Source organism: Lynx rufus, unplaced genomic scaffold (assembly GCF_022079265.1).
Source record: "Lynx rufus isolate CCGP_SWC_20201006 ecotype Redwood Valley unplaced genomic scaffold, mLynRuf1.p SCAF_1, whole genome shotgun sequence".
Classification (NCBI taxonomy): domain Eukaryota; kingdom Metazoa; phylum Chordata; class Mammalia; order Carnivora; family Felidae; genus Lynx; species Lynx rufus.
The window spans coordinates 69,126,310-69,149,169 of record NW_025814823.1 but is presented as its reverse complement, the minus strand read 5'-3'; the positions used below and the strand labels follow the sequence as shown (position 1 = coordinate 69,149,169).

The window sequence follows — 22,860 nt, the reverse complement described above, 5'->3', positions numbered from 1 at the left end:
TTTTTGGAGGAATTTTGGTAATTTGTGCTTTCCAGGGATTGTATTGGCATAAACTGTGTGTGTGATCTGTTTACTATCCTGTTAGTCTGCACTGTGATTTCATTTATGCCATTTCACCTTCATTATATTCTTTATTTATGCCTTCTCTCTCTGTTTGCTTGACTAATAATTTCAAAGGTTTGTCTGTTGAATTATTCTTTTCTGGTAGCTGCATATTTGATTTCCTGATTCTCTATATTATAGCTTTTTTTTCTATTTTAGGGAAAATTTGTCTTATATTTATTATTCTCTTCTTTATGTGTTTTAGGGATTTTCATTGCTTTTTTTTTCTAACTTCTTAATTTGGATGTTGATTTACAAACTTGGGGCCTTTCTTTCATAACATAACTATTTAAGGGTATACATTTTCCTTTATCATTTTATTTGTACCTTTAAAGTGTGTGTTTATTTCATTATTGTTCTGCTCAGTGTTTTCTAATTTCCATTTATGCTTTCACTCAGAGGACTATTTTTATATTTCTAAGCAAATAGAATTTCTCATTATTTTATCATTAATTTCTAACAGCTGCATTTTTTTATCAGAAAAAATGTGATTGGATGCGCAACACTTGTGATTTATTACTGAGACGTGCATTAATAGCCTGGCACAGAGTGAGTTTCTGTAAATATTTCCTATGTGCAAGAAGATAATTCATATTACTTCATTTTTGAGTTCTGTGTTTATTAGAACAAGCATATTGATAGTGTTATTTAGATATTTCAGATATTTCCTCATGTACTTGATCTTGCTTGATCAGTTAATTACTAAGCAGATATATTAAATTTCCTACCATGATGAGATCTTTCATAGTTCTATCAATTTTTGCTTATATAGTTTGCATTCATGTTTTTCTGTACATACTGGTATAGAACCGATTTTTCTGGTGAATTGACCCTTTGATCATTAGAAAGTGACCTTTTAAAATCTCTAGTATTGCTTTGGCTTTAAATTTTATTTTATCTGATATCGGTGTAGTTATACCAGTGTTCTTTTGGTTCCTTTTTCCTAACACCCGCTCTTTCATTTTTTGATTTTCCAACTTTCTGTGTGTTTATGTTTTTGATATGCTTATTGTAAACATCATACCTAGATTTAAAAATAATCCAGTCTGGCAATAATAATATATACTAATAACATATTAATAAGTTATATTTATTGTCATTAATGACATTTATTTCTATTATCATATTTTGTGACTTCTATGTATTTTCTTTTTATAGTTTCTCTCTTTTTATTTCTCCCTTCTCACCTTCTTATGGATTGCTTAATTTTATTTTTCTCAACTTTTTTTCCATTTGAAAGTTATACTTGCCATGGTTACTCTTAGTAGTTACCCTAGAATACCGTCTTTCAAACTGTGGGTGGTAAAATCAATTCCCACGGGTATTGATCAGGACTTTCAAAAAATTCTATAGAAGAAAATAGTAAACAGAGAACAGTAAATAGAATAGTAAATGTATAATAGGGAAAATCTTGTTTTCATGACAATGTTCCTTCTCTCTGTATCTTAGAACAGAACTTACTGCCTCCTAAGTCCATTGATTTTATTTTCGATCATTCAAACAATCACTCAAACACGGCCAGATTGCAGTTCCCTGTAGAGCCCTCTTGGAGCCTGAAGCAAAAGGAAGAATGTGTGCAATTTTCAAGATATCCTCTCATATTCTATATATATGCAATATATTTAATATATATATATATGTATATTAAAATAGCCTCTCACATTGTGGACCAAGGGAAAAAAGTTAATGAAAGTTCAACAATCGAAAAACATGACTACATATAGAGCCCCATGTGGCCCAATCTGATGTCAGGCCAGCGACTACCTTCACAAACTCACTTTGGGGTTGGGGGGTAGGGGGACCGGCGCCCGGATTAGAAAGGGCAGTTTCCCCTGCACAGTGACACTGGGCGGCAAGTCAAACAAATAGCAACAGTCTTTGTTCACGGTTTTGCTATTTTGTTCATTGTGGGCTTTTTCCATTGTTTGGATTTTTAAAGATATTACATTAACAATTTTATTTAAAATTTTTTTTAATGTTTTATTTATTTTTGAGAGAGAAAGAGAGAGAGAGAGAGAGAGAGAGAGAAAACACACACTGGCGGGGGAGGGGCAGAGAGAGGAAAGGAGACACAGAATTGGAAGCAGGTTCCAGGTTCTGAGCTGTCAGCACAGAGCCCAATGCGGGGCTCAAACCCATGAACTGAGAGATCATGACCTGAGCCGAAGTCAGATACTTCACATACTGAGCCACTCAGCGCCCCTACATTAACAATATTCTTTATCTTGGTTACTGGTTTCTCTGGTGCCCAAGGCAGGCGGGAGAACATTACTCTAGCCCCAAAGGTAGGCCCTGGGGCTCTGGCTTCTGCCCACTCCCTGGCAGGACAGGTCCAGCCTTGCTTTTGGTCTCCTGGGCCACGTGGAGATGCCAGTTCACTGGAGTTTGGGCACGTGCCACCAGGCAAAGGGTAGATTTGGTGCTAGCTCACAGGAAAGTCGTCCCTTTTTTTTTTTTTTTTTTTTGCCTTTCAGCATTTCTTACTTTCTTGATAGCTCCATAGTGCAAAGAGATGTTTTTAATATTTTATTCCTCTGTCTTTGTTATTTTCCACCAGGGACTCATTCATTGTATTTATTCTGTTGTGCCCCCAGAAATGCAAGTCTCTGGAAGCTTCATTACTGTGGGATATAAAATAAGAGGAGCTGTCCACTGAGCTCAGTCAGTGTCCGATGACCGGCCACGCTGGTTTACCTCATTCCGCTGGGAGGCAACCACGCTCTCCCAGTCAGTTTGCCAGGAGCCCCAGGGAGAGGCTGTCTTGCTGGAGAAATGCTACACATAGAGAGAGGCTCCTTTCACTTGGCTGACTTTTTCAAGTTTGATTTGGTTTTCAAAGCTAACTAGTGCTTTTAGGTTCCAGGCGCACCTCTAGGAGTTTTGTGTATATTAACTCACCTGCTTCTCATTGTCCCCTTATGTGCTCAATACTCCTGTTATCAGCTCCTTTTCACGGAATGAGGAGTTCACGCCCTCACTGAGGGTCACACAGACGGAAAGTGGAGAGCCAGGATTTGAACACAGCCTGCTGGGCTACCAATGCCACGCTCTTAACCACAGTGCTATGCTGCCTTTTAATGTCACAGGATGAAGTGTGGTTAGTGTTAGTCCCGACCAATGCTCAGCAAAGGGCTACCACAGTGACCCAGTTTCCTATCTCCCGCCATGGCTCCTGTGAGTAGAATATATGAAAGTTATAGTCCCCATGTTTTTAGCTAGTCAGGCACTAAATATATCAACTGATCTCTGTAAAGATATTTGCCAGAGCAAACCCACCAAATATGTGGTTTTTATTTGAAACGTGTTGGTGACTCTTGGAGGAGTTGGGATAATCTCAATATTGATTATGTGTATATGCTTTCTTAATTACTCCTTGCTGTCTCAATGAAGATTTTCATCATCAATAGTGCATATCAACTATTAATTCCCAAGTGTGACCCACTTCAACTTGCAAATGCTATCAATGATATAGAAGAATCACTTCCATTAGCTTTGAAATGGCTTTGATGGGTTGAGCAGGCCACATTCTGGAGTTTTATGTTCTTTACGTTCTATAGCTGAATCTGGCTCTAGGGTTGTAGTTGTCAAATGCAAACTTAGTGTGCTTTGTTTTAACCTTATATGAAGATGCTTGGCTTTCATAAGAACCAATTGGATCATTTTTCTGGTTTCTTTTCAAACAAGAATTGACATATAAAAGGAATATAAAAGATTAAGAGTAAAAATTTGGACCAAGTTAAACCTGACTTTCACTGGTGTCTTTTTAATATAAAAGCTGTATTTCCCCTTACAGTATGTGAAATTTTATCGTGTTTTGGAATACATACTAGAAAATACTTCAGTTTTGACTTCTTTCTTATCATTCTCCTTTTTCTTCTATGATTAATTTGGTACTCTCTCAGGCAAGACACTTTTATAAGCAAATAATTTGTCAAAAATAATCAAATCGTGGGGCGCCTGGGTGGCGCAGTCGGTTAAGCGTCCGACTTCAGCCAGGTCACGATCTCGCGGTCCGTGAGTTCGAGCCCCGCGTCGGGCTCTGGGCTGATGGCTCGGAGCCTGGAGCCTGTTTCCGATTCTGTGTCTCCCTCTCTCTCTGCCCCTCCCCCGTTCATGCTCTGTCTCTCTGTCCCAAAAATAAATAAAAAACGTTGAAAAAAAAAATTAAAAAAAAAATAATCAAATCGTGACTTTAGATATATTTCTGGCCTCAGTTTAAAAGGAAATCAAATGCTTGCATAATGGAACTAATCAATGGTAGATTTGTTTCGGTATCAAAGTTTGGGTTCCCTGAGAAGCAGACTCTGAGGTGGAGAGTCCAGCCCCATGTGGAGGGGAAGGGAGCAGGATTGAGCAGAGGAAGAAGTTGGGCTGTGAGACAGTCTCAACAAAAAGGCCTCAGCCCGCCCCATGGGCAGCAGGGGGTGAGCCTTCACTGCTGACTCAGTTGGGCAAAGTTGGGCCTGTGAACTCCATCAATCAACTGGACAAAGGCCATGCTGGGGAAGGGGGCAGATATTGGCCAAGGCAGCTCTCGTTAGTTCGTGAAATTCCAGTTGGTCAATGATTCTGCCATGTCCAGAGGGAGAAGACAAACATTTCCGGCAAAGGAGCAGGAATTCAGGAGGCAGAAAGCTTCCAGAACTGGGAGAGAACACATTTCTGTTGTACGTGGCTCTCTGTGGTGTTTGTTTTGTTAGCCCTGGGAAACTAATCCAGTGTGCTGCATCCTTCCTCTGCTTCTCACAGGTTTATTTTTCCTCTTCCGCCACACGGGAAGCTTCTTGAGGGTAGGGATGGGACTTTGCTTATGTTCACATCCCTTGAACAGCTTAACAGTGCTTAGTCAGGGCTCAGTGAGCATTTGTTGAATGGAAGTAATTGTAGGCTTCCACAGAAATAATGCAGTTCATTATTTGTTATTATAAATTCTCTATAATTTGCCTGTCAGCTCTTGACATTAATTGTCATCGACGAAATAGCAGAGGTGCCTCTTAGTTGCCAAGAGTTGTTTGGATAGGGCGAGGAAATAAATATTTACGGGGAAACACAAGAGCCTATTTTAATATTATTTTAAGAACAGTCACTAACATTCACTGAAGAGTCCGCTACGTGACAGGCTCTGTTCTGCGGTCAGTGTGTATTCTTTTATTTAATCCTTACAATGTCCTGGTGAGGTAGACCCTATTTTCAGCCCCAGTGTACTGATGAAAAACACTGAAGCTTAGAGGATGTAAGGAAGCAGAGTTAAGAGTCCACCTTGGGCAACATGACTGGAAACTTTGCTCTTAACCTAAGAGTCTTAACTTCGACTCTTAGGAAGCACAGAGCCTGATCTTCCCTTTGTGCAGAACTGAAACATCCTCAACTTTGTGTTTATGGATAACAAGTGTTTAGTTTGTTCTCCATATAAATGTGTGTGTGTGTGTGTGTGTGTGTGTGTGTGAGAGAGAGAGAGAGAGAGAGAGAGAGAGAGAGTTGAATGTATATCTAATCTGTAGCATGTTTGTTTTTTCTGTATATATCCTATCAGTTTGCTCAGACATCTTTAGAGCCTGGGAGGCAGGTCTCCTAAGCTGTCGTGCTGATGTACTTCTCTCCCTGTCTAAAACGACAGGTTTTCTAGTTAAGTGATTGGGTCTCCAGCTCTGCACTGCTGAGTTGACCAGAAGCCGCAGCTCAGCAGGGGAGAGCCCCTCGCAATTAGAGCACGTCGCTCCTGTCTTGCCCGAGAACTTCTGTGGGGGAACGTTTTGTTTGAAGGAAGGCTTCTCTAGCAAAGGAAGAGTTAGACTTCCCTAATTTAGATCATCTTAGTTTACACATGAGGACTGGTAAATAAACTTCTTCCTCTGTTTATATAAACCAAAGTCCTGGGAAAACCCTAGTAAAGTTACCAGAGAGAGGAACACCACCAAAACCTAACTCCTCAGACTGTCTGGACTCAGGTTGGATTTTAGGGCTATGTGACCTCTGTGTGACCTTTGTCCAGAAATTCGTTCTTTCCAGGGGCTGCCCCATCATGATTTAATGACATGTCTTTATTGAGAAAATGAGCAATGGCTTTCATTATTTTTGATTTCAAGAGAAACGTATGGAAGCTTGATGAAAAAAGGGGGGGGTGGGGAATAACACTGGAGAGGTGGTACAATGTAACATTCCTCCCAGGAGCCTCTGTTCCTAACATTGCCTTTTTTATGTTTATTTATTTTTGAGAGAGAGAGAGAGAGAGAGAGAGACACAGAGCATGAGCGGGGGAGGGGCAGAGAGACAGGGAGACACAGAAGCCCAAGCAGGCTCCAGGCTCCAGGCTCTGAGCTGTCAGCACAGAGCCCAACATGGGGCTGGAACTCACGAACCATGAGATCATGACCTGAGCCGAAGTTGGACGCTTAATCGACTGAGCCACCCAGGCACCTCTGTTCTTTTCTTTATTTATGTCTCTTAAAACAAAAAGGGGAAGAACGAAAAAAAAGAAAACCCCATAACCTTCTATGCTTTTGCTGTTGTTTTTTTAAAAATTTTTTTAAACATTTATTTATTATTGAGAGAGAGAGAGAGAGACAAGAGTGTGAGCGGGGGAGGGGCAGAGAGAGAGGGAGACACAGAATCAGAGGCAGGCTCCAGACTCTGAGCTGTCAGCACAGAGCCCAACGTGGGGCTCGAACCCACAGACCGCGAGATCATGACCTGAGCCAAAGTCGGATGCTCAACCGACTGAGCCACCCAGGCGCCCCACCTCTGGTCCTAATCAAGAACGAGGCTCCATCCCAAATCTACAATAGTACTGTGCAGCCATCACTTCAAACTATTTCATAAATCATATTCTTGTGACAGGAAAGAAAACTAGTTTATATAACCTAGTAAAGGGTTCTTATTATAGTTTTACCTTAAGCCTGGATGGAGGCTTTAGTCTGATTCTTTTATGAAATTTTGACCGGAAGGGTGCTCCAAATAAACCTCATGTCAACCTGACCGTGGAGTATATAATAGCTCCTTCCTAATGCTAAGGAGTGTGTAAAGCATATGTGAACAAGGCAGAGTTACTGCCTGGTTATACCTTATTTCATGAAAACGGTTAGATGGGTTTTCACCAAATGTGGAGGAGATACCTGAATGGTTTGATTAAAATACAGGCCCAGTAGCACATGTGACATTTACACTGGGGGAGGGGGTGGATAGCGGGGCGCCTCAAAAGGGGGGGGCAGTTACTTTTCAAAATAGCTGAATGAGAGGGAGACACCGAGGCCACACGCCATTGAAATGACCCAAGCCGAAGTTTTCGGCCGAGCTGTAGATCTAGTCAAACTGCGCACAGACGCCAAAAATCAGTGTTGATCCAGAGTGAAGCTACTCTCACAGCAGAATCTTCTATACACCTTGAGTAGGAATCTTTGTAAGTAGTCGGAATTTACATATGTTATTAGTAGTTCCGTTCAATGACACGGGGTGGGCTTGTTAGAAACCTATATAGACCGCTTAGCTTAGGACTTAGCACATAAATGCGTCCCTAGTGAACGTTCTCAATTCCACCCATTCTCCATTCCTGCCACCCACCTCCTCCACCAGGAGCATGTAGGGAAGCTTTAATCATGTTCCGTTTTGTATAAATCGTACTTAGTCATAGTGACTCAGTCATTTCTGTGGAGACAGACTGGTCCAACAACAATAATAGCCTAATATGGCAGACACACTAGGATGTTTTGGGGGAAGAAGAAATCATTGTTTTAGCAAGCTAGTATCTTTATTCCCACAAATATTAGAATATTGAACTACATTTTGGTTTGCCCGGCTGCCCCTAAAGTGTTGAAAGTGCTGTGAAAGAACTTGAATTAATAACAAAAGAGCCGGGGCACCTGGGTGGCTCAGTCGGTTGAGCGTCCGACTTTGGCTCAGGTCATGAGCTCTTGGCTTGTTCGAGCCCTGCGTCGGGCTCTGTGCTGACAGCTCAGAGCCTGGAGCCCACTTCGGATTCTGTCTTCTTATCTCTCTGCCCCTCTCCTGCTCACACACTCTCTCCCCCTCAAGAATAAATAAACATTTAAAAAAAAAAGACTTAAAAAAATAAGAGAGTATATTTTTGTGTTTGAAGCATTATTTTTAATTTGCCCCCACCCCAAACTGAAATGACGCTTTTTCTATTGGTAGATAAGTATAGAATAACGGATATTTTATATTGAAATATTTTCTATGCGGAGGAGATGAACTAGCCTTGCTCTCTCCCATTTAAGTTTCACTTTTGATTTTGATGCGGTACCATAAAAAGTCAGTCTACTGATGGAAATGACACTTTATAAACCCAGGTGTGAAAATTTTAAGTACAATTTGTCTTAGATCTTTCCTTTAAAATAACAACTTGTTCTCTAAAGTTGATACCTTGAACTTAACTATTAACCGAGAATGTTTTCTTGTAATGCGTGACTGATATGATAGCAGCTTTTTTCTGCATTACAGTGAAAACTGCTCGTCCAGACAGGTAGCCAGTTTTTCCAACATCTACAAAGGTGTGAAAGTATTTTTTACCCATGGAAATCCCGATGGCACAGTTTAAAAATACAGGTGACTTTATTTTGCATCTGCCTGATGTGCTGCTGATTATTTCCTACTCTTCCCTGTTGTAAGGGCTTTCGTAACCACTCAGAGGGCTGAAGCTTCAAACCTGCTGTGGAGCAAACGTTCTTGTCTTCCCCCCGTTCCTGCCCTGGCACACAGAGGAGGTGATTTTTGCCAAACTCAGCGTGACAAGGACCGTTTCAACCCAACAGCTAATACCCCCCTCCTTGAGAAATACTGTGGGCCCCAAAGGGCTGAGGAAGGAGAAATGGGAGAAGGTACCCACCACCTCTTGGGGGAACTCTCTTTGTTGAACACCTGCCCTCAGGTGTCATGCTAAGTTTCTGTCCTCTCCTTAGCCCACCTGGCCAGGATGTCCATATGGAACAGGACTCACCATTCTGCCTCTGCAGCCACCGGGCTGAGCCTGTTGTCCAGTCAGGCTCTCACCAGAAGCCTGTCTTGTGGATTAATGGGCACTTCCTTGTCTTAATGAAACTGATATTTTGTTCCCATTTGGTGGCTGCGGTTCTCTTCATTATCAGGCAGAATCCTGAAGAAGAGGGCTGAGTGGTGGGATTTATTGTTTATTATTTTTTAATTTTTTTAAATATGAAATTGATTGTCAAATTTGTTTCCACACAACACCCGGTGCTCCTCCCAACAGGTGCCCTCCTCAATGCCCATCATCCACCCTCCCCACTCTCCCACCCCCCATCAGCCCTCAGTTTGTTCTCAGTTTTTAAGAGTCTCTTATGGTTTGGCTCCCTCCCTCTCTAACTTTTTTTCCCCCTTCCCCTCCCCCATGGTCTTCTGTTAAGTTTCTCAGGATCCACATAAGAGTGAAAACATACGGTATCTGTCTTTTTCTGTATGACTTCTTTCACTTAGCATAACACTGTCCAGTTCCATCCACGTTGCTACAAAAGGCCAGATTTCATTCTTTCTCATTGGCAAGTAGTATTCCATTGTGTATATAAACCACAACTTCTTTATCCATTCGTCAGTTCATGGACAGTTCGGCTCTTTCCATAATTTGGCTATTGTTGAAAGTGCTGCTCTAAACATTGGGGTACAGGTGCCTGTACGCATCAGCACTCCTGTATCCCTTGGGTAAAATAAACAATAAATAGCACTGCTGGGAATTTACTGTTTATTTTAGTTTCAAGGAATACTAAAAGAACTTCCAAAGTGATCCCTTTAAATTGCTTTCCTTACGGTTAAAAAACCAAAGTTAAAAGCAAAACCTGTCAGTCTCCCATCTGAAGACCAGAGCTTGCTCTTCCTTGAAGTCCCCAAATGTTTTCTGTGCGATTGTGGAGACTGTTTTGTTTGGCTCATTACCAGTCTGTCTCCACACAAAAAGGAGCAAGACTAGAAATGCTTTTAAATGCTTCTTTTATTTCATTGGTTGTACATTGGGTGAGTGAACTGAATATTACAACCAAAACATAGAGTTGATACAAATTAGACTCCTGTTTACACTGTAAGGTAATGAATGAGGGAATTCTTTAAGTGGTACAGAAAGATTTAGTAGAAATGTTACCAGTGGTATGGCTGAAAGAATATTTCGGTGAAGTGCTGTTATATCCTGAAAACCAAGAGTGAAATGTAGTTCCCATACAAGTGGTGAGTTCGTCTCTTAACTACAGTATTTGTTGAGTTGCTATCTTCGTGTCTTGGACATTGGTGATTTTATTTTTGTAATTAAACAAAGCATTTAAGATTTATTCATCATAGTCAGACTTCTGAATATAAACAAACTTTTGGCAAATAATATTTATACAGAAAAATAGTTTTAGATCCTCTCAAATCCCGGAATTATTCTATAAAATTACATTATAAATAAATAAAAAGCAAAATCTGTTGTACATATATTTGTACATCTATGCATTTGCCTTGCCTCCTCCTTATTGTAAATGGCATATTTATGACTCTTTGCATATTATAATCACAATTCTGGAAAATGGATATCATAGTAAAAATACAGTCTTCTATATTCATTTGGGGATACAGGTGATGTTTTTGATGCTGCATTATTAAAGGGCTGAAAATAGCTGTGTGCTAATAATTTTAAAAATCAAAATCATGAAACAAAAGAAAGAAAGACAATGTTACAACAATTAGTCTACAAAAATATTTCAGTGATTCCTGTAATTGACCTTTTAGTAACGCATACTATGTTTTCAATGAGTTTAAGTGAAATAACAAAGAAAAAAAAAGAAATGAAAAATGAAACAAGTTTGAATGTATCAGGCAAGTTGTAGCATAACTACATTGTTATAGTTGAGAAAATTACAAATATCGATAATACATAAAGATGAAACTACCAAAGAAATACAAGTTAGATACGATACTTTCCCACAAATTAAAACAAATGCAACGATACAAGCACTATGTAAGATTACACTTAGAATGTGATTTTCTTTTGATGGGGTTATCAAATCTACAATAGAAAGAGAGTCATTAGACTTTGACCAACGTTAAGTAAAATGGCGGATTTCTTTTTGCTCAAACGAAAATGATATGGTTGGTGCATCCAGTTCTCAGAACAGGCAGTGATGCCAAAATTTAAAATATTTTACATTCAATCTCAAAAGTCAAAATACTTCAATCACTAATATGTTCACAAAGAAAATGGATGTTTTAAACAATTACACATAATATTCATTTATAACAGCTGTTTTGTTTTTTAAACAATAATTTAAAAACTATGTAGGTACTGTATAGGCTATGTGCAACATATAAAATGTGAAATATGAAATATTTGGTACGATAGTGCTTAAAATAAACTTTAAAACAAACTTTCTGAACAAAATTTAATTGTATCGCTATTACCTTGAAGATCAACCAAGTATTTAAAAAAGTAAACAACATTAAAATATGTTTCATCCATATATAGTATATATATGTATGTGTATATATAATATGTATGTACTTGTATTAAAGTTTTTTATACTTTTGAGACATAAAATATGCTTTAAGGTGAAAGAATTAAAAGAACTATTTTTTTTTCCATGCTGTAGTCAGTTACAACCCTTTAATCCAACTTTTGAAATGCAAAACAGTAATGGATTTTTTAAAAAGTGAAGCTATCTACTTTTTGTTTACATAGTAATTTAGATTAAAGTCACAGTCAAATTTTCAGTGACTAAACTCAAACTTACTTAAATTAGAATATTATACAGATCTCCTCACCTACAGCTTCGTTGTTTGACTAGGTGTTTAGTTTAGAAGTTATTCTGTAACAGGCAACTGGATGGTGAGTTTGAAAAACTAATCCCTCTGATTAGACTGTTGGCATGGGCCTCTCATTCTGGTCAAGCTGGATGAAGTCTGGCAAAATCTAGGCACTTCTACAAAGTCTCTCTTATAAAACAACTTTAAAAATATACTTGTAAAATAATACCTTCAAGACTTTGTTTGGTGGGGTATGAAGCTCATACCGTGCAAAGTTTCTTTTTTCAATCTAGTTAATGTTATTCTAGAATCACATGATTCAATGCGGCATCTCCAGGCAAACCAAACAACCACACTTTGATGTGTCCCCCGTACTTGTGCTTGAACTTCCATTCAAATTTTAGACCTGCGGGACAGGCGTCCGTTTTACTTCACTTCCCACCTTTGCTGCAGCATTCATGTTGTGAAGAAGCGAAACATACTCTTTGATCCAGCGGGTAAATGAAATGACAGTAATTGGCGTTAGAACCTGCCCTCGGAATAGATTTTTTTTTTTTTTTTAACTAATGCTAATCGCTTATTGCTAACTTGGAAGTATTCTCAATCGAAATGAGTACATTGGTTGGACTTTCTGCATCAGCTATAGTTATGGAGATAAGACAATATTCCTAGGACAGAAACTATGTTTAGAAACCCTTGAAAAGTAAACTTTATTCTTTATGTCTTTAAACGTCACAGCTGGTCTCAGGTAGTTAACTATCTTAGGTTGGAATATACTAAGCATACCATATTTAATACTCATATATGATATAGCAGCACTAGCTTCTTACAGTTGTGGTCTGTCCAGAAGAACTAAATCTTTATTTAGCATGCAGTTTGTGGCAATTCTATTGAGGAGGAAACAGGATAGTATGTACAGTAACAATGTTTAGTTATTCTCAATGCGGATTCTTGGCATTCCATTCCGTTTCTGCTGATTATTTCAGAATTATCTGTTAAAGAAAAAGACAAGCATGCTTTAGACATCCTGCTGGGAGGGAACATAACGAGTTTCAGTTTTTTGCTCTTTGAAAATAGGAATTTTCTTCAATTTCTCATTTTGATATATTGTGATCTTTTGATGCAATCGTCATCTTCAACGATCCCCACCCTCCATGCTGAAAATTTTTATACTCAGGCGCTGCTGCTATGTGGCCGCTGTAAACAGCAGTGAGGCAAATGCACAGAATTTTATTTTCTGTAAAACTCTGATAGCGGATATGTGGGCATGCAGTGTGTTTAGACCCCGATCTCCTTTTTAGTCTTTGCCTCATATCTCTTTCTTGTATGTTCACATATTCATTCAATTAGTATTTGCTAAGGTGATCAGGGAGTCTAATCAGAGAATTCATTTGTACATGAAAAGTTGTGGGAAAAGTTTAAATATAAACATTTTTAAATATATAACAAATTAAGTATTATCTATTATTTACACGCATGTAAAATTCAGAGGTGTGTTCCCATCCAAAGTAATTTTGTTCCCAAGATATAATAACCAGTAGAGAATGTACGAATGTCCCAAATGAAAGAGAAAAAGGGACAATGTTCTAATAAAGCAGTTAAAGCATTCTTAACAAATCCAAAAGCACAGATAAAGCTAAACTATCCGATGCAAATCGTGGTCCCAGGAGTCTGATTTCCAAGCTCATTTCCAACTTCATACCTTTGCAAAAGACAGGGAGTTTGCCTTGGGTGACCCAGTCCTCTAAAGTTCAAGCATTTAAAAAGCCAAGCTTTTAACACGTTCTAACAAAAGTATTTATTCTTTGTGCAATACTTCAACCAAACTTTGTGCAATGAATGAACTATTTATTTATCAAAGTGCTAAGAGTGTTTAGGAAAAAGCCAGTAAAAATTCTCTATGGCCAAGCTAATATTCCTGCACACTGGGATGCAACTCCCAATTAAAGCCTTATTTCTACAAGCATAATTTCTTATCCTATTATGTTAGAATTCACACGTGGATATTTTTTCCTTTTAAGTGGGTGCTCCTGCAGTTTACATAAAACAGTTTTAGTGTATATGCAAATAGTACAAACTCAAATTAATTCCTCCCATGAAATAAACCATATCCTTTAATTTATTGGAACATACAGATGTGTATGGAATTTTTAAAAATAGAGGAAGAACTCATTTATATTAAATATTTATACTAAATATAAACTCAAAACTTCTCAGATACGTTCATTCTTTTTTTTTTTTAAGTTCCTAGGAATTTAAAATTAACTGGGAAAAATAGCATTCCTTGTCTTGTATACTTATATACTGATGTCCTGGCACACTGATACACAAATAAAAATGAGATGTAATGATTTTATATGTAAATATTATCACAGTATCCTTGAAGAGCCCGTTGCAAGTTGCTAATACCAAATTCAGCTGGTCGTATTGTAACTTCACTTTTGGATTTAGAGACTTGACTATTAAATAGAAATTATTCTATTTAATCCCTCAGCTTCAGTGCTGTCTATAAGGCTTCCAAATAAGAATGTGCCCCAGGACATCAAATCATGTCCTTTTTCTCTTTATTCTTTTACTTCAGCAAGTCTCCCTAAAATATTTATGGGACAAAATTTTGCAATTTCTTAAACTGATACATAAATAATACATATTTTAGAATATATTTACATTCTTGCTTACTAAGTGACACTATATTGCCACATAGAGTGATATTCTGAACTGCCTGGAAAGGAAGGTATCCTACAGAAAGCCTAGCAAAGGGGAAATTTGTATGACAGAAATTAGTCGCAGCAGCGCTTTGGACTTACATTTGACAAAGAGACATGTACAACCACTCGGGTTTAAAGGAATTGTAAATTAACCTTGAAGTTAACTGAGAGAGTTAACTGGACTCACCCAGCTTGCCTGGACCGTCCGCCTCAGTTTACACAGGATTCGTTATATGGATAAAGACATAAACAAGAATGGCCGATGCTACTATCTGTCAGCTGTTACTGCCACCTGGCCTCTACACCGGGAAACTCTGGTCATGTCTTTGACTAACTTGTGGACTATGGTATGTGGTATAAAAAAATGAATAACTCTCCTGGCAGCCATGAGCTTCAAGAAGTCCAAGAGATTTGATTTTAGAAGAAAGCTTTGAGTGTTTCATTTTTTTGGATGGTAGCATTTTTCTTGAAAATGTAATTTGATTATTACTTTTTCTCCCCCCTGAGAAATACAGCTTGCTGGTACAATCTGAATTAAGTGTACTCTGGGGTGAAATACAGTCTGGAGATGCAGACAGGAGTCCAGATGAGGAACAGTTACCAACTGAGTGCCTCTGATACAGCTACTGCCCATTTGACTGCTGCTTCTGATGGTATAGGATGTGGGACACGACAGGCCATGGGGCCCACAGAGGGGACAGAACAAGTTCCAGCTGGAGGGAGACCCCTGGAGGGAAGAGAAGAGCCAAGTGTGTGTGTGTGGGGGGGAAGGGAGTATAGAGGGTAGGGTGTAGGGAAGCCATTTGGAAGTAAAGAGGGCTGTTCTGTCTAGTTTGAAATCTGGTTTTTCTTTAGTCAGATTATATTTTTAATTCACAGCAAAGAAACATAATTTTAAAATAAAGACAAATAGGTACATTTTGTATGCTTCCCTGCTGCCTCTTCTCAGAGATTTTCTTTCTTACTAATTCTATATGGACATATAAAATTTGTTCTACACGTAAAGACTTCTTCAATCTCCATTGTAATTTTAATGGCCAGCAGGATCAAAACCTTCCGTGGGTGTCTGAATATTTCAATTTAGGTACAAAATGTGCATTCTTAAAAGAACAGATTTATACGTGGCCCTGAAACATGGGCTATGAATCGGATTTTGACAAGTCCTAATCCTCAGCCTGTCCATTTTAAAGAACAGTTAATTAAATCACAGTTCACCAAAGTGACCTCGATAGACTGGCTGTCAGTGGCACCCTTCTTGTCCTGCACTTGCCCAAACTGGGACTGATCTCCAAAGTTCCTTCCTCAACCTCCTGTGTTTTCTTGGAAGGGGCAATCGAAAATTCCCCTGGGTCTGCCAGAATATATATATATATATATATATATATATATATATATATACACACACACACACACGTCAGAGAGCTGGCTACCACACTGGATTCCCCAGAAATCTCCTCTCTGAAACATCATTGTTGTTTTGGTGTAATTTGAATAGATGCCTCCTTGATTTTCTGGGAGGCTCTGAGCGATTTTTACCAGAGCCCTAAGAGCTAGGTCAGTATTGCCAGTCGTATTTTGCAGACACACAGGAAAAGCAGCACAAACGGTTTTAACCGGCTTGCACGACATACAAAGTGCTTGTGCAAACCAGCATGAGTTAGAGTTGTTAGCTCATTCTGTCTGCTGGCACGGGAGTCCCCTCCAGGGTATAGTGACAGTCTGCGATGACCGGGGAAAACAGTGATTCCAAAGGACGTGTCTATACCTCTCATGGGGCCGGTGGAGATCAGTGCTCAGAAGAAGCCCTGTGGGAGCCTGGGAACCAGGGAAAGGCGGGGCCATGGGCTAGAGTCTAGAGCAAACAGCATGGAGCCCTGTGTTGGAGGCAGCAGTGACTGTCCGCAGGAGCCATGTGGGGAGAAATTGCTGAGGGACCCTGGGGCTGCTTGGTCCTTGCCCGGGGGTGGGGGGTGGGGCAACCACATCCTACCCAGGGCTCCTCCCAGTGGCTGCTGCACATGTGACTGCTCACAGCAGTGGAAGCCCCTCCTCCCAGTCACAGGTCCACTGCTTCAGCCTCAGGGGACCCCAGTATGGTATGTGATGGGAAAGAAACCAAATACACTGAACAGGATGTACTTCTGTTCATCTCTCTGATAGACCAGTCTCTCAAATTTAAGTCTTTTCTCGTAGAAGGAGAACCATGATGAAGAAGGGGCTAAAATAAGATTTTAGCCAATCTTGTATGGTAAATCAATATTTTGAACTTTTAAAAGTATTATTTTTAATTCCTTTTTCCACTAAAGGAGAACACACAAAAATGAGACTAGCTGATGTCCACAATATTGGGCAATTTAAAACATTTTAAAACTATTTTTAAAATAAAGACCCACTCGATCTCAAATTATGAGGTCAGGGATAACTCTTTGGTGGACCCTCTAGTTGTAACAAGAGTATCGGTGATGCAAAAAATATTACTTGGCTGCAGTGGAGTCTACTTTTTAATTAGCATTTCCTTCAGGTGGTCAGATTTGAGAATCTGATGATTCTGCTTAATCCATATCCTTAAATTATTCCCATATGAACCCAGTATACAATTAGTCTAATACATATTTGCTGAAGACAAGGCATGAATGGCCCCAAAGAATATCAAATGGGTTGTTTTCCCCTCAAATGTGTTAGAGCAGCCATTTAATAATCTCTGCATCCTCCGGGAAGTGCGTATACCATTTGCTTCATAGTGCAACAGCAGTCAAATTTATTAAAAAGAAGACAGGGTCCCTGCATATTAAGCTGACTGACTGCGGGGCCCAGGCAGGAAATGCACATGAGTGAGTGGGTCAGGTAGGGAGTGTGGCAGATGGGAGGGCCCGTGCCTGGAAGGAATGGCGGAGCAGCTAGTCAGCTCCAGCCAATGGCTACCTGCAGAAACCTGGGCTCCACATTGCTTGGCCTTTCTGTTTTCCAAAAGAGGATGGGAATTCAGCAACTACTTGACATTATAGAAAACAACTCTGTGGGTCAAATATATCTTTGGGCTGAATGCTGGTTTGTGCCTTACTTACTGGGAGGAGAGATCCATTAAGCCTGGATTGCTAGCTTCCTGAGCCAGGTAACAGTCAATGCTGTAGGCAACACTGGGGAGTTAATCCTGCAACTTGCAGACATTTGACTTTCACCCAAAGGAATAGGGTACTTGACCAACAGGCACCCTCTAAGAAAAAAATACTGTCCCTCCCTTTACTGATTCACCAGATAGGAAATATCCACATTGCCTTCTCTCTTCCAAGATGATGTTAGATTTTGGCTGAGCCAACCATATGCTCTTACCCTTGGTGGACACCTGAAAAACAGCTGGCCAGAGTAAGAAATGCACTTGGTTGAAAGCAAAATAGTCCATGCAGAGGCTGAAACACTGAACTTGAGTGCATTGGCATCATCCACTCAACCGCTGAACTAACTAGCCCTGGTTAGCTAGTTAGCCAAAGAAGAGAGATCAGCATAGGATTTCTCCAGGCTTCAGAGGCACCAACTACTAACACTTTCTGAGTTTCCTGCCTCGTGGTGGATAGCCGGGAACTGAACATATGAATACCCTAGGTTACGGTGAGCTTCCAGATGACTTCCAGAAATATTCATACTTGTTATATAAATGTGTTCATGACAAAGATTCACGGGATGCCAGATGAATTATCTTTCAAAATGTTAGCTCAATATTAAAGTCAGTAAGAACTCTTACTGCTTGGCTTAATTGATACGAAAAACATTTCAATGAAAAGACCAACTGTTCCTACGGATCCAAACCACAAAATAATTAGAAGAGAAGAACAATGTTTTACTTAAATCTTCCTGTGAATAGCCATCCAACAGTGTCTTTGGAGTGTTGAGTTTGATGATGTAGATAAAATGTGCCTCATACTATGTTTGTATGGTTTTGCTGAAATCTGAAGGAATCTCAGTGGATCTGAATACTACTAGCATGGGATCTCTAATGCACATTTCTGAGCAAGGCTGTTGCATTAACTGGGTCCACAGCAAAGTTTTTAAGAATGAGGCCATGTTTCATTCATCTTTATATCTCTAGTGTCTAGGGAGGCACGTATTAACTGTTGGGTGCACAGAGCGCTGAAAAAGTATTTACTGAGGACACAATCCCACAAAGCTGCCATCAGTAGCATACCAACAGACCACTCACAAGTGCGATATAGTAATGGGGGCAGGAAAAGAACCCTTTGTGCAATATACATCTCTGCAGTCTCTCAGGGAAATTCAGGATTAGGGAATATTCGAGAAAAATAAACCATTCCCCTACTCCCTGTTATATATCGATAAGGGAAAAATATTCCAGGCTGGGGAAGAATCACTCACAAAGACGGAAACAAGGCGGATAAAAAAAAGAGCCACTTGAAGAAAACTTCTAGACTTGGTTGATTCCTTAGACAATCTGTTTCATGGTTACAAGGCCCTGTTTCCTTGGAAGGTAATTTTTAAAAGGATGTTTTGCTATCTTTTTAAACAGAACTTATTATTAATTAAAAAATTGAAAACCGAATGGCATTTCCTGCAACTATGGCCAAGCTAGGGAAGCTTGCTTGTTGCTCACCAGGCTAATATTTTTTTTCTTTATTTACAGGGTTTTTTTTTTTTCTTTCTATTCTGTCATGCATGTTTCTCTTCACTACTATCTACTGGCATCCCTCCCTCCTTCAGTCTGTCTACTGTTTAATATTCTCTCCGTCTTTTCTCTAGTACTTCTCATGTCAGTCACAACTGTCTGAAATTCCCTAATTTTGTCTGAGAGGCCAAACTTGTGAAGTATTTTGGTTGAGGTGAAATGTACAAAGGCAGAGGCCCATGGGTCCATTTTTGGCTGCAAACTCATTCTGTACTTAATCACAGAATGGATTACTAAAGTCAAAAGCAAATGTCTTTGGTCTCAGTGACCATAACCTTATCAGAGCAGTTCTAATGATATGGGTTAAAAAATGAACATTTGTAAGCACTCTGGCCTATTTCAAGACTATTTGTAAACTTGAACCACACAGACAATTCAAAGATAATTAGTGGTATATGAAAACACACTTTGGAAAAATAGTCCCAGTCATCATTTGGGGGAATACTATTCTGAGAGAAGGCAACATCTTGTGCCACATTTGACTTGATTTCAAAATGGGCTTGCATGTATGTAGGAAGGCTAGGCACACATGCGGGTTGCGGAAGAAAGTTCTCAAATATGGCAATGAGTTTCACACTCAAAAAGAGCAACCCAAGGCAGCCGGAATGCCCACAGTATTTAGCAGACCGTAAAGAGTAGTTTAGTCAGATGATTGTTTTGTCCTCTGTTCTTCACAGAAAGTTTACATTCAAAGTTCTAATTCCTTTGTTTTCAATGACATATCATTTTGCTGAGGACTCATTTCTAAAATTTTCTATCCTATAATATTTGAACAGAAAGATTCTTCAGATATACTTTCTAATACATAAAAATTGATCATTTAAAAATAGTAATAATTGAGGTTTTGCATGAAAGTCAATAACCCTGGTCTCACTGAAGATTACTGACCAGGGTCCACACTGACAATTTGTATTATCTGGATTTATCTGGATAAAATACATACTTGGAAGTTCTTGATTTGAGTAAGACTGCACTTCTCACATGATTCCATGTCACATGTGGAAAAATCTAGATTCTTGTAAGTATGGGGTGAGGCTCTGCTCATGATCCCCTTATCTATCCCACACCTAGCCTCAACCAATCCAAGTCCCTTGAGGGGATTCTGAGGATCATTTCTGTTGGTTTTACAGTGAGACAGGAATCTAGCCCTTGTGTCACCTAAAAATCCATAGATCATCCAAGGATGACTCTTTCTCCTGTAGGATGTAAATGAGAAAGAAGGAAAAGGCCTATGAGAGACTTTCGTTCCTCATGCTTCCCTGTAATGCTACAGAAGTGTTCAGGGGTGTCGGGTGCTCGTTCTGGAAGAGAGGAGCCATAACACCATGTTTGCTCTGCAAATGCCAGAGGAAGTCAAGACAAAACGAAAACGAAACCAGACCCTAGACTGGAGGGGCCACATGACAGCCAGGAAAAAAAAAAAAAGAAGTGGGTGGATCAGGCCGTGGCAACCAAGGAAAATGGGAAGGAGGGTGGATGCATGCATCTGGTGGTCGGGTAGGGACAAGTCCCAGGTTTTCTCTTCCTATTCATGCCTTACACTTCTGTCTTCCACACCATGCATTGCATCCCTACCCTACCGACCTTCCCCAGCAAACATCCTAGTCAAGGAATTCACCGTGGGTGATGGTTCCTCTACTCCCAGCGGATAGAGAAAGTGAAGGACTTTTCTATCACACAGCTGTCTGGGGCTTTGAGTTAGGCATATGCTTTTGGCATCTCTCTTGAGTCTCAAAGATACAGAAACGTCCATGCACATGGTATTTGGCCTATCCCATGCTGTTAGTACAGTATTATCCTTGAGCAATGTCATGAGCTAAGTAAACTATGATAGGCCAACCTGGAGACGTTACCATCAAGTTCCTCACTGTCTCTATGGGAAAATTATTTGAGTTTCAAACCAAGTGACAAAGGGAATTTTGAACAAACACTTTTAAAATTAAGGACTTTTTATATATGAAAGAAGGCTAAATTCCTCTACTATATGAGACACAGTATACAAGATTTGTACCACACTATTTGAGAAAATATTCTGGGGTGCCTGGGTGGCTCAGTTGGTTAAGCTTCCAACTCTTGATTTCGGCTCAGCTCATGATCTCACAGTTCGTGGGTTTGAGCCCCACGTCAGGCTCTGCCCTGACAGTGCAGAGCCTGCTTGGGATTCTCTCTCTCTCTCCCTCTCTCTCTCTCTCTGCCCCTCCCTCACTTGCACATGTGCGTGCTCTCTCTCTCTCAAAATAAATGAACTTAAAAAAATATTCTAAAACATTATAGGAAAAAATTAGAAAATATTTTTCTAAATATGACATTTCATATTTAGAATATTTTCAGTGAGATGTATAGCAAGTGAGGCTACCGGGGATGAAATAGGCCGCCCACCTCGGAGGCTATTTCACGGAAGGTGACCCCTGGACATGAAGGTGGAATCACAGAAAACTTTTTTTATGCCTTTAAAAATCAGTTTATGCAGCAATGGAAAAGAGATTTCCAGAGCAGTCATTTATACCTGCTCTTTTCAATATGGGGTTTTGCTTCCAGTAATAAATTGAAGACTTGGGCCAAGAAAAAAATCACAGAAACAAGATCCTGTTGGATTCAACATAAAGTCCTCAATCCTGCTCAATACCCTGCTTTTATATCCACCTCCATTATGTTGGACTTAGAATCCTGAGCACATTTTGGCTGTGGTGTTCATTTTAACAGTGGAGCAGAATGTATAATCCAGCCTGCTAAGAACTGGCTTTTAGGACACTTAAAGGCGGAAAAGTAACCAAATGCTAAGATTCGGTAAAAGGAATGGTAAGATTAATGTTGCATGCAAGCCATGAAATGTGTCTTGTACTCATCTTGCACATTTCTGGAATTGGTGGGATGACCCTGCCATCTAACAAAATTTCCAGCAAAATTAGTATTTTTTTTTTCCTATTTTAGTTCTTTGCCTGTGTGTCTGCATATGTGAGTCAGAGAGAGAGAGAGAGAGAAGGTGGTGAACAAAACTACTTAATTGTGTGTAAAATCATGGCGCAAAGGAAAAATCAGAGTCCTGGACTGGAATTTCAGGAGGTTTATCTGTGCCATCAGCAAGCTTCGTGACCTTCTGAGCCTGGCTTTCTCACTCTGCTTGCACAATGTTGGTACCTCTGCAGGCTGGTGGGTAGCTAAACCAGGTTACCATCTGTCTTCCCTAATAACTCCCAGGGGGAGTCAAAATACCAAAAATGGAGACCGAAAAAAGAAAATATATGAAGAAAGCTCCTCTATATTCTCTTTTATTTCTTTATGGCTGTCCTCTGTCAAAACTCAGTGGCTAGGACCATTCTTTGAGCATTTCTACTTTTTGAGATGATCCTTATTATATGAGAAGTGCTTGGACTGTCACTGTTTGCATGTGGGTTTACTGCCTGGCACCCTCATTAGGTAAGATTCATGAGAACAGGGACTGTTTTGTTCAATACTGTATTCCCAGGAGTGCCTGGATGGCTCTGTCGGTTAAGCGGCTGACTCTTGATTTTGGCTCGGGGCCTGGTCTCCTGGTTCGTGAGTCTGAGCCCCACATCGGGCTCTGCACTGACAGTGTGGAGCCTGCTTGGATTCTCTCTCTGCTCCTCCCTGCCTCTCTCTCTTTCAAAATAAATAAATGAA

At 39.8% G+C, this 22,860-nt stretch overlaps 1 protein-coding gene across 4 annotated transcripts in view; it reads right to left on the bottom strand.

Moving 5' to 3' along the window:
• Positions 1-10,036: 10,036 nt before the first annotated feature.
• The window catches only part of MBNL2 (muscleblind like splicing regulator 2), a 158,773-nt gene continuing 145,949 nt past the window's right edge, over positions 10,037-22,860 (bottom strand). For 2 of the 4 annotated variants that reach the window (XM_047081152.1, XM_047081138.1), the window contains one exon: positions 10,037-12,827. In XM_047081152.1, the coding sequence (XP_046937108.1) occupies positions 12,700-12,827 (128 nt within the window). In that variant the 3' untranslated portion in view covers positions 10,037-12,699. The remainder of the gene's footprint in view (positions 12,828-22,860) is intronic. The other 2 variants (XM_047081162.1, XM_047081144.1) reach the window with 1 other exon arrangement.